General features: G+C 44.7%; 1 protein-coding gene across 2 annotated transcripts; it reads right to left on the reverse strand.

Annotated features, from left to right (window-relative positions):
• Positions 1-5,718: 5,718 nt before the first annotated feature.
• On the reverse strand, positions 5,719-11,468 carry LOC308334193 (protein FAM177A1-like). 2 transcript variants are annotated; one of them, XM_080790825.1, is made up of 5 exons: positions 11,179-11,468; positions 10,403-10,633; positions 9,029-9,095; positions 8,684-8,781; positions 5,719-7,540 (listed from the first exon to the last, which is right to left on the reverse strand). In XM_080790825.1, exons 1-5 carry the CDS (start codon positions 11,299-11,301, stop codon positions 7,322-7,324), a joined length of 738 nt encoding a protein of 245 aa, XP_080646951.1. In that variant the 5' UTR covers positions 11,302-11,468; the 3' UTR covers positions 5,719-7,321. The 2 variants fall into 2 exon arrangements, with proteins under 2 accessions (XP_080646951.1, XP_080646950.1); XM_080790824.1 differs by having other exon boundaries at positions 10,397-10,633.
• Positions 11,469-12,933: the final 1,465 nt, after the last annotated feature.

Raw genomic sequence — 12,933 nt, forward strand, 5'->3', positions numbered from 1 at the left:
TTGCGTGTGTGCGTGCACGTGCGGGTACATGATGTTTGCGTGTACTGGTGTTTGTGTCTGTGTGTGCTTGCGTGTGGGTATAAAGTGCACTTTGTGCAGACAGTCAGTGTGACTTGCGGTGGTTACACTGCAGGCAACCCTAACCAGACTAACATGCAATGGACTTGTTGCAAAACAGGCTCATTAGCTCAACATCAGAAAACAGGCTTCTTGGTTTCAAATAAAGACACATTCACACGGTTACACAGAGTACGAATAGCATAGCAAGACATAGGTGCAGAAGGCCAAGTGCATATAGAGGTACAATCAAATACAAATCAAAATATTTCGATGTTTTAATTGTGCTGGAAGGTGTTTTATGCATGCACAATTGCACATAGTGTGTGCATGTCTGTGTTTGTGTGCGTGCGTGCATATGGGTGTGCGTGAGAGAGAGGCAGAGGGAGAAAGAGAGAGATGCATATCTACCCATAGGCCTGTATCCATCATGTTTTGTATTGTGGGGAAGGGTATTTCACAGGCTTGCATCCATCATATTTGTATTGTGGGGCACTGACTGCAGGGTATTGCGTCGCATTATGTCAAGCCCAAAATAGAGGATGCCAGCCAGGCTGACAGTGGCGGTTTAGTCTTAGGCAATGAATGATGTCAACATTTCAGAGAGGAGGCATGTAACGTGTTCTGCTACGCAAGCTATTCAGTGCAGCGGCGAGCGTGTCAGAAAAGACCACAGTATAGCATGCAAAGGAAAAGAAAAACAGTATTGCTCTGCGGCGCAGAAACCCAAACTCGGTGGTCCCCGAGATATCCGACTCTGTTTACCGCCAAGAGGGGAACATGGTTAAGCAGTACGTCTCCATCATCTTCAGAAATGATAATGCCTTGGCGTTCCTCACTGACTCTGTTGGCCATGGGGGGATTTGTCCCAAAGAAGACATGAAGCTCTCAGTGGGGTTTTTTTAAGCTGTAGCCCTAAGAGGAAGCAGGGCCAGGGGGTGAGACAGGAGACCAATACAAGCAGTGTTGGAAATCCCCTTCCCTCTGCGGGCCTGCCTCAGACACACACACACACACACACACACGCACACACACACATGCACGCACGCACGCACGCACGCACGCACGCACACACACGCACACACATACACACACACACACACAAATGTGCGCGAATGCACACACACACACACACACACACACACACACACACACACAAACACGCACACGCGCACACATGCACAGCCCTTGCTGAGGCCCACAGCACAGGGGTGGCTGCTATTCTCATCATGCTGCTGTGTCTTTCTTGTTAAGTCTCATTCTTCATCTGTTTATATGCCCTTATTTCACTCTGCTCTCCTTCATCTCTCTCTCTCTCTCTCTCTCTCTCTCTCACCACAGAGAAGGAGGCGCAGTAGAAAACCAGCTCCGATCTTTTGGTCTCTGGTCGCTGCAGAACATTGTACAGTTGTACGGATGCAACAGATGTCTTACATAACAACAATCTTAACCACTTGGACCCCTGTGGTCTTAAAGATAACTGGACTGGAATTGCAACTGTAGTTTGACCACTTTTTCCACAAACACCGGCTCTTTGCCAAAGAAAAATAGCCGATATACAAGCTCACAGTGTGTAGATCGGGTGCTATGTGTATGGACGGTGCAGGTGGTTGAAGTGGTTTATCTGATAGGCTTTCAAGTACACCGTGAAATCAGTGTTCACTCTGAGAGTGTACAAAATGTTAACCAAACGGACCCGTAAGTAATGGACAAACGGATGAATTGCGAAATGTTGTTGCTACAGTAGTGCTGCAATACATGCATGCATGGTGGTGACTGAACTCTCTGCCCAGTATGTGTCTGTAATCTGTGGTCGGGGGGGGGGGGGGGGGGGGGGAAGCATTATTATTGCGAAATGCTGAGTGTAAGATAAATTTAACTTTCCTATTGGTTTTTAATAAAGGGGTGACACATCTTCTTCGAGTGTATGTAGTGGTTAGAGTTCAGCAGCCATGTCATGTGCAATCTACCAGTGAATCAGAAGTGAACGAAGCCTGCTGAACTGCATGGTCTCCTGACCGGCGTCGCCAGCATATCGCTCGCTGTGCGTCCCAAACTATGTTAGGTATGCTTGAAGCGGCAGACAGTCCATCTGAAGGGCAGGCTATAGTGAACACGCATGCATGGGGATATAGTACACATGAAGATGCACCCATGGCAAGCGCACGTGCGCACACACGCACACACACACACACACACACACACACACACACACACACACACACACACACACACACACACACACACACATGTATCTGTCTGTGTATGCAACGCAGACAGACACTCACATGTATACACACTCATGGATGCACGGCAAGCACGCACGCGCGTGCACGCCACACACACACACACACACACACACACACACACACACACACACACACACACACACACAGCACTAAAACGGTCACAAGGAATGGCATTGTGAATTCCTAACTCTGGCTTTTCCCTGCTTAATCACTGATTCCTCGGTGACTACTGTGTGTGTCATAGTCTTAGCAGATAGAACTCGTTTAGGCTGATAGAGTAACTCAGGGTCAGTGGCTGACTGTATGCATAATTATAGAAACGTACTTCATATGAATATTTTATGCATTTTATGTAGGATACTGCATGTACTGTAGCGGTTCAGAGACATTTAACTGGGACTCGGTAATATTTCAAAAGCAACAAACTTGACGTTTGTCCAGTAATATGCTATCTCAATACTGAAGGTCTCCACAAAAACATTTTTACTACTTTGTTGGGGAAACTTCGTATAGAATTCTGGTGGTGGAAAGTAAGTAAGTTGAGTAATTTACTCAAATATTGTACATATGCACACATTTGAAATACTTTTACTTTACTTGAGTATTTCATTTCTTTAAAGATATTCTTTTGGCTTTCTCTGCCTTTATTGATAGATTGATAGTAGACTGACAGGAAATGGGGAGAGAGATGGGTGGGGAAGACACGCGGCAAAGGCCTTCGGGATCGGGAGTCGAACCCGCGGCACGGCGCCAGGTGGCCAGACGGTTCAGCTAACCGCCCAGGCCTGCAGATTTAGATTACTAGAGGTAATTCGGGCCGTATCACACCTACTGTAGGTTGCACCACCGATCAGACTGATATGTCCGAGTCATAGTGACGTGCCTATGGGCTTATCGGTTTGTTTATGGATATGTCTGAGTCATAGCAATTTGGGGAATCCCATCGGCAAATATTCGGGAAAACACGATGCGACGTGTTGACGTGTTGACATGTTGACGTGTTGACTAGTTGACGTGAGTCAACAGTCTGTCTTGAGAGACTAGAGTCATAGTGACATGCCTCTGGGCTTATCGGTGTGTCTGAGTCATGGTGACGTGGCCATGGTCCTGCCCATATATGGTTATGTCTGAGTCATGGTGACGTGGCCATGGTCCTGCCCATATATGGCCGTGTCATGTTTGTTTATGGTTATGTGCGTGTCATGGTGATGTGGCCGTGGTCCTTCATTCTGACACCATAAAACCCGGAAATGAAGGTCCAGCCCTACCTGGGCCCTTATCAAACCCTGTACAGGGTTCACTCAAGACACATCCCCCGCTGCCACCCTTAGCTCTCCAGATATGGAGCTGACGTATTCTGATATTCCATGTTTGATCTGACCTCATCAAACCCTGTACACTCAAGATACGCTCCATATATGGCCAGTATATATTTCATTCCATATGTTGATGCCAAAGCACCAGCGCTCGGCCAGCAGTCTGCCATCACCCAGGCGGATGCGTGCACAGTGCACACGACCTTGCGAAGTCGCTTCTCGCCCTCAGGGCGTCTTACTGGTTTATATAGGATTCATATAAATTGTGATATATCATCATAGGTCTCATAGTAAGTGCTCACTGCGTTCGCAATAAAATAATTTAAATCTGTCCCATCTTTCCTTCTGCAATGTTAGTGAAGTGATGAATCATACAAATAATTAAAAATTACAATCCAATAATGATTGTGAAATGGACCAGTCTGCATAATAGGATAGTATGTTGTATCACTAGGACTAGGACAACAATACAAAATAAAGAAAATCAAAACATTTTATTTATGTATATACAGTATATATACCGGTATATATATATATATCCAGCAATAACCTTTGACTGTCTCCAAATAACCCTGTAGAGTTTAACACAATACTGCCCTCTGGTGGACTCATAGGGCATCATTACCTGTTCACCTGAAATGAGTCAGTCCAGAAGTCCACTGTTGTAAAAAGTACAATACTGCCTCCTAGTGGATTGCCAGTGGTCTGTCAACAATACACATTTTGTATCCTAAGCAAATGTAAATGTACCCAATACTTAGAATGGCCTACAAACAACATTACAATTGACCACACTGGTACCTTTGAGCCCCTAAACCCCCACAATATGTAACTTTGTCTTAGCCTTTTTATTTGTAAACAGGTGTAATTCACATGTATACCCCTTTGTTTTTCTTTTCCTGATCTTCTGATGTATTGTGATGTTTTTCTATGTGATTGTATTACTCGACGACACTGAAGATGAGTTTGATTACTCAGTGTGATTTCGAGAATGTGTTCCACCACACTAATTTCTGTTGTTTATTTGGCATGTGCTGATTTAAGTTTATGAACAGAGAAGAGAAATGACTGAGTATACCAAGATGAGAGCAACCAAATCAATGTCTTTGAAAGACAGTCGATCTGCTCGTGGGTTCCAGGACTTCGATTCACTGCAGGTGTGAATGCAATCCGCATCAAATAAAGGAAATGAAGCAAACAATGTAAATGTGGCAGATGAATGAGGAGTAAACACAGTTGGAGACGGAGAAGGCAGTTAATAAATAGGTTGTCAATATAATGGGGGGAGAAAAAAAGTCTCTCTCTCAGTCAGGGTTGCAAAAACTCCCACTAAAATGTGGGCCTTGCCTTCGGGCGTCCATTGCCAGTTGTGCATAAACACAAACTCAAAATGTAATTATCACACTCTCTTCTGTGTACAGGATGGCAGAGAACAAGTCCTCGTTGTTGGAGTTCTTTCACTGGTGTGGTGAATTACTATTCTGTAGTTGACTGTGTTGGCTGGCGGTGGGTGGTATTGTCTGGATGCTGTATAAGGCTGTCCTTGTGTGGCCTGTCAGCAGCATAGATGGACTCCCCCATCACACACAGCTGACTCATAGAAATGAGCTATCTCGTCGCGACACTGCCACTGTGATTATGCGTTAATTAAATAATCCTCTAATTAAGCGTTTCATCACATTAACCCTGGCATCCCTATTGTGGGCAATTTTCATTTAAAACGCACACACACACTCACACAAACTAGGAGTAAGGTCAAGGCTGTGAATGCACGTTGGGTCATTCAGAGCCAACTCTGACCTCCACACGGGTCCACGGTCTGCTCTGCTCACAGGCGTCTTTGTTAGCAGTGACAAAGCAAAGCCTTTGAGCCTCACATCAGACAATCCGTTCCATCGTCAATCTTCCAGTTAAGACACCACTGAATGGTGAAATTAACTAATATCCTTTTGCATGCATGCGTTAATAGATCAAAATCATATTCATTTTTAAGTCCAATGCAAACAAGGACGTGTTGGGAAGATATGAATTCACTGAAATGAAATACATTTTTGATTTATGAATAACAAGACCAATTTTAAAAAGTTCAAGCGTTAATGATTTTATTGAACAGTTCATTAGGGTGTTACAAATAACAATAGAAAAACTATTTTCAAAAAGTGCTGTCAGTTCAGTGAAAATATATAGATAAAGACACAAATATGAAAAACAAAAACTGTACAAGAACTGCGCAGAAATGTACATTTGCATTCAAAATTAAATAAGAAATTATATTTATAAAGAGGGCCTAGACTGCACCCTGTCAAAGGCTTACATGACACGTCCTCTAAGGGCAGATTCACACTATGGTCCCAGTTGTCCACTTGGGACCACTTGGCAGATGTTGTGGTAGTGTGAATGCTGCGTACCGTTCCCGGGGGGCAGATTAATCCCAACCGTTCCCGGGACCACATGGAGGTAGTCTCGGGACCGGTTGAAGTGTACTCGGATACAGATCGATGCAATGTGAATGCAGTTGAATGAAGTGAACTCGGGTGCGGAAGAAGAATCAAGGCCAATGTGAATCATGGCCAGTGGGGGGACCAGGCAACCGTATTGGGGAACAGTTTGAATGAAACAGAGTCAGTGTGAATCTGCCCTAAAACGTCAAACTGAAACGCGGGTGAATACAACACCGTACAGTACAATAGATAGATAATACTTGTGTTCAGAGTTCAGAGGCCCCACGCTGCAGTGATCTGAAACTAGTCCATAAGGCTGAACGGTGTCATCTCGTTAGTGCTTCCACAAAGACATTTAGTGCGATACGAGCTTTAGATGAGTACAAACAGGAAAAAAAGACATACACATGGTGAGTTCAACTGGTCAGCTCTTTGGTACAGCTGCCGTAGGCTGTTTTTGTATCGAAGAGTGCACCACATTGACCAGATAGGGGCAAAACGGTAACCGAATAATATGGCTCAAATGTTTTTTAAGAGCTCCACTAGGCTCTTGCTGTTAAGTGTAGCAGGAGTAGCAATTTGAAACCATGTTCACAGATGTAATCTTTTTTCCTAGAGGTCTGGCAATGAGTTAGCTGTGTTGGTGATTTAGGCACAGTGTCCGGTCCATCCGAGGCACAGGAGAAGGACATTAAACTCCATCATAAGATTTTAATCTAAAAGGCCCGCTTGCAGTGGGACACTTGGTTGACACAAAGCAGATTTCATTGGTCAAGCTCATTGCTCATACTGTACTTGCCGTGCAGCCAAAATACAGCAGAACTGCCATTCGAATGTTGTGTGACACACAAAAAACAAGAAGTGCTTGGAGAAACAAAATGCTGTTTCACCTCAGATGACGACGATAACAAAAACAAACCTGAAAGTAGGGATGCACCGATATTGAAATTCTTGGTCGATACTGTTTACAATTTAGTCGATAGCCGATACCGATATATAAGTATGTTAATTTATTTGTCGTTTTTATTTCCCCCTTTTGTGCCAGGGAAACAAATACATCTTCAATACAATAAATAAATGTTGCGAATCTATAGCTTGGTAGGCTGCAGATAACCAACACACCAACATAGCCAACGCAAAATGTATGCTTATAAACCACAGACAAATATCGGCTACAGCCATCGGTTACAGCGATATGTGGCCGATACATTGGTGCATCCCTACCTGAAAGCGTTCCATTTTGTGTTTCTCAGAGCCGTTAGGTGGCCGTGACGATGGCAGGGACCCTAATGGTGGCGGGTGGAAGCAGGTGGCTTTCATTCTCGATCTGATAGGCCACATCAGTGTGGGGGGCGGAGGCATCGGACAGGTCTTGCAGGGTGATTGGTTCGTCCTGATCTTCCAGAGATTGCAATTGGTTGTTGAAGTATCTTTCCGCCTCCTCAGACAACTGGTTGTCTCTGTTGTCCTCCTCTTTCTGTTGCAGAGAGTTCAGAGGGAACTGAGTTCAGCTGGTTTACCCATATATATACCCATATATACATTATATACACCCATATATACACCCAACACCTGGACACCTTCTCTCAGAGGGAACTGAGTTCAGCTGGTTTACCCATATATACACCCATATATACACCCAACACCTGGACACCTTCTCTCTCAAGAATAATTCAAAACACACGAACGTTAGCTAGACATTCTGAGAGACCCGACCCAGCCAGGCAGACATACATGTATACATGTGGACAGACAGACAGAGAGAGAGGTCCCCTAGTCCCTACAGGAAGACATACATGTGGACAGACAGACAGACAGAGAGGTCCCCTAGTCCCTACAGGAAGACATACATGTGGACAGACAGACAGACAGAGAGGTCCCCTAGTCCCTACAGGCTGCGTCACATGCGTGCTGCAGTAGAGGGTGAGAAAGAAAAAAAGTCTTGTCTCTTTAGTTTTAGCAGAAGCAGATGCGTACCGGTCTTGACTGAATGGAATATTAAGGCGCGACACTCAATGCACTTATAAACAGCTCCTACTTTGCATTCTTCTCTATCCACTTGTGGATAAAGAAGTTTTGCTAGTTTGCTTTCACCTCGTTTAGGTCAACACTGTTGTCGGGATCCGTATATAAAGTATAATTGCACACCGGTGTTTTCATTCAAATCAGCGCAAGACAAACCAGTACACAGTAACGTCAACTGTCAATCCACCCGTCGTGCTCTACTCCGGGACGGAGAAGCCGACTTTTCTCTCTCGTAGTAGCCGATTATGTCGTTAAACAACTTGAAAAACTTTGGCTTTGGGCAGGTGTAGGCTACGTTTTGTTGGGCTGCATATATATCCATATATATATATATCCATATATAAAGACCTTTTTGGTCTGAGTGACTCGGTCGGATTATGACTTTCTTTTTCTTTTCTTTTTTACCAAATGCCAATAAAATCAACTGGGTTGCGCATATTTAATAGAGTCGGTCGGCAACCGGAGACCAAACTATTATTTTGCGCGGCCTAAGCAGTCTCATGAATCATACGACCGTATTCGCCACAGGCCACTTCAGATATCATGAAGTCTACTTTGTAGAACTTCTAGAGATCATGTACTTTGTATGACATACCTCTTTCTTCATCCTGTAGTACTCATCGATGGCATACTGATACTTGGCTGACGTTATGCCAAACAAGGAGGCCATCCTCTCTCCCAGGTAGTCGCAGGCTGAAAGATAAGAATAGAATAATTGAAACTGAGGAAAAACAACAACATTTGGACAAGCATACTGTAGCATGTGGAATAAAATACATTCGGGTGCACAAAAAAAAAATATATACAGTATAATATAAATAATGGATAGCCTGCCTCATGCTGTGTTTAGATATATTATATCTAAACACAGCATGAGGCAGGCTATCCATTATTTTCCTTTGTTGTAAACTTTAAACTGGGTTTTAGAATGGCAGCTCACCTGAAATGGTGTTAGTAGCAGCCTTCCACATGTGGAACCAGACGTATGGACCCCAGGTCATCTGCGACTGCAACGTTAAAATGACACAACAGTTTGAATGTACATTTCAATGTCAGGTGGCCAGACAATAATCTATCCATGACTATAAATGCACCAAGTCTCTGTTTGTGTGTATGTACGTCTGTAATCCACGTAACTCGAGAACCGTTTGCCTCACCGGCTTCAAATTCGACACACGCGTTCCACCCCACCACAGGGGGTGCAGTGCCCGGTGTTGGTCGGACTCACGGTTATCCAGAACCGCCCCAAAAAGGCCTCTGCCCCGGGCTTTGAACAGTGCCCACTGCCCCTGCCCAGTGGCAGTGTCCATACAGTATATGGAGCTGGCCTGTTCTGACATCATTCTGACGTGTGCAATTGTGCATACTGTAGAGTAGACTCCATATTTGGGTATGGGTATATGGGCATAAAAGGGACACAGACATAATATCTGGGGTGGGGCATGCATTTCCAACTTGCATCGTTCCAAGTACTACTAGGCCAGTGCCCAACGGGCACCGCTGTAGAGGTGTCAATGGGCACCTCTGGTTAGTCGTTACCGTGAGACATCCATGGTCACTGTTGTTTCAACTAGGCCATTTCGTGCCAATAGTGCGGATGACACGATATTTGAGTAGTTAGCAACTTGACCGGTTCGAGGATGGCAGGACATGACATCCAAAGGACGCAAATGGCTCTATTTCTCGTCCATGCTAAACCCTTATCCCTAAACTACTTTGCCTTTTTTATACTTTTTTTTGTGTAATAGTAGCCGATCTACATCGACACGGTGTGAGCTTGTAGATTGGCCATTATATTTTAACTATTCAAAAATCTTTCTCAGGATAAGGATAGGGATAAGGGGACGAACATATCGGCCAAAAAGTGCTTTCTGTGACCTTTCTGTAACCCTGATTTCAACTGACACGGGATGTTGTACTTGGCACGCTATACATTCTCACTTTGTTAGCTCACACATGCATACACAATTTCTTAAATGATTTAGAGCGATGAGTCCTTTTGTCGTCACTCTTTCTTCTAACACGCACAGTCGCACACGCACACGCACACACACACACACACACACACACACACACACACACACACACACACACACACACACACACACACACACACACACACACACACACACACACACACACACACACCACACACACACACACACACACACACACTCTCTCTTATTAATTTCCCAACGCGTATGATGCATCATCCAGCACATACATGTGCTAATCCAAAACACGTGTGGTGGTGCTTGCACACATTGCACCTACGAGACACACCCTTAGTGTCCTATGATGTCCTCACCCTCACCGCATCAACCGGGGGGTTCAGCAGGTCCTTCCTCTCTGCCTCCCGGTCCTCACCCTCCTCCTCCTCCTCGTCTGTGCTGTACTCCTCCATTGTCTCCCCGCTGGAGAAATGGATGATTCGGCGAGGAGCCTTCTCCCTCTGCTGCTGCTGCTGTGTGCCCCTCTCGCCCTCCCTCATCTCCACTTCTTCTCCCAGATCCACACACTGGAAGTCTTTGGGCAGGTTTGACGTCTGTGAGGGGCGGAGAGACGGATAGAGACACTAGTGTCAATAATGCTTTTTATCTTTTCTTTCCTTTTTTCTCCACATTTTTTGCAATGATGGGGCCAATTATGCCAATATAATCAGGATGCTGAGGATGGGATGCAAAGGGTTGGCCTAATATTATAAATACGTATAGTGGCGCACTGGCGCTCCACTGATCCTGCTCCTAATTAGCCAATTAGCGATGAACTGCAAACAGCTGCATATATTCCAACATGCCTGTGTAGTGTGTAGGCTAAAGCAACGTTCGGTCTTGACTGACTCCTCCTGACAAATGCATTCACATTTCCACATACTTAACATTAGCTCATTCATCGAAATGACAAAACTGACAGTTTGTGAGTGTGACCAGGCACAAGACATGAAGACATCAGCATCATCCATCCAAGATCATCATCATCACCACCACCACCACATACACAAACACGGTAGGCGAAAATAAAACAAAAACACAATTATTTACACACTAGAAGAACTGAATTAACACTGTTGACTTGGACAGTTTCACCTACCTGTTCGAGGTCCATATTTTGCCCTAGCGTCACATTAACGTTGGTGAGATACAGCGATATGTCGGCCATGCCCGCTGTTATACTGTCACTGTTGTCTTTGTATTCCTGGATGGATGCTGGCATGCTGATTGCTGCGCCCACAGCGCCGCTCCGTGTCACTTGCCAAAAAGAACAGATCTACAACCTATAACGCGTCGCATCGTGACATGATCGTGACCCCTTGTTGGCTTGCAAATCTGTCATTTTTCTTTGCAAGATATTAAAGCTGACGGGCGGAGGGAAGCGTTCTGCTGTAGAATGTGCATCCCATCGCTCCGGAGGGACCATCGTGCTGTGATAGGTCCATTTGGTTGTCGTGACAACCAGTTGGTCGTTATGGTTACGAGGAGAAGTAGAATGCTAATTAAATGACGTGAGATTTCTTTCAGGTAGCTCACTGAAGCTCAGAACATTTCGCTGCAAACATGTCTAACGTGATAATAGGGCTTTTCCCCAATATTTCCATATTTTGCCTGTGCAGTTCATACTATACTACACAAGTAGGCCTTGCCTACTAGTAAAATAAAAAATAAATTATTTTATTTCTTATTTAATATTCCTATAAGAATCCATTTATATGATACAATAAAATGGCTTCTTTATTTATAGACTTTGGGCAGATCAGCCTACTCTGGGAAGGATGCAAAGTTGTGGAAGTTGGGAAAGTTGGGAGTGCATGCCCCGCCCACTGTGCCCCACCCAGTAATGTGATAACCGTTGTACCAGCTCTATACCCATTGGCAGTGTAACCATCGTACCGGTCTGTCTGTCCAATCCATGCCCCTTTTATGCCCATACATGGAGAGTATATGGGCATATCACACCGATATGTCTATAGCGGCTTTCATGCCGCTGCACTGACGCTCAATGACGTACGGGTTACACGTCAGACATGTGGCGTTGCAGATATATATACTGCACAGGTCATAGTTTGTGCAACAATCAAGCTAAATATATGCAGGGTATCCCATGTTCCAAGACCATATGTACATGTCTTGCATACGTACAGAGAGTGTAGGATAGTTTTCACAGTTCTGCAGTGTATGTATATCCCATCGTTTTATAACCAGTGTGCTATATGAAAAGGTTTAGATAAGGCCTGTAACTTGAGAAGGATCAAGAGTCCGTGCTATAGTGGCATTAACATCGTGTTTAGAAATTCACTTTATAACTCAAGAGAGAGTCTAATATAGGCTACAATGTCCTTAACACCCCGCATGGTGTATTTTACTGAAACATGGAGCAAGCTAATGTCGACAATCAGGGCGGTTCTGAAACTTGACCGTGTGGATAGAGCTACATGGAATGACGGCTTTGCTGCCATTTATGAGTTGTGTTCTGCAACGCCGGAAAGCCTGGCTGAACAACTATACGCAGAGACCAAGATGTTTCTGCATAATCATGTCAGGCAGTTTAGCAAGGAGTCGAAAGAGTCGAATGAGAAGGTTTTACTGATGTACCACAGATACTGGCAAGAGTACAGCGAGGGCATTAAGCACCTGAACTCCTTGTACAGCTGTCTCAACAACCATCGCAACTTGCAGAACGACGAGGGCCATGCAGAGGAACGACTGGAGATCAGGGTGCTGGCGATGGACATCTGGAGGGAGGTGATGATTGAGCCCCTCCTGGACAAGCTGATTCCAATGCTGATCAACGACTCAAAGGTAAATGACCATAAAGTAATTCACGAGGTCATCAACTCCTTTCTTCATG

The sequence above is a fragment of the Protomyctophum bolini genome (genome assembly GCF_963924005.1).
Source record: "Protomyctophum bolini genome assembly, chromosome: 19".
NCBI lineage: Eukaryota > Metazoa > Chordata > Actinopteri > Myctophiformes > Myctophidae > Protomyctophum > Protomyctophum bolini.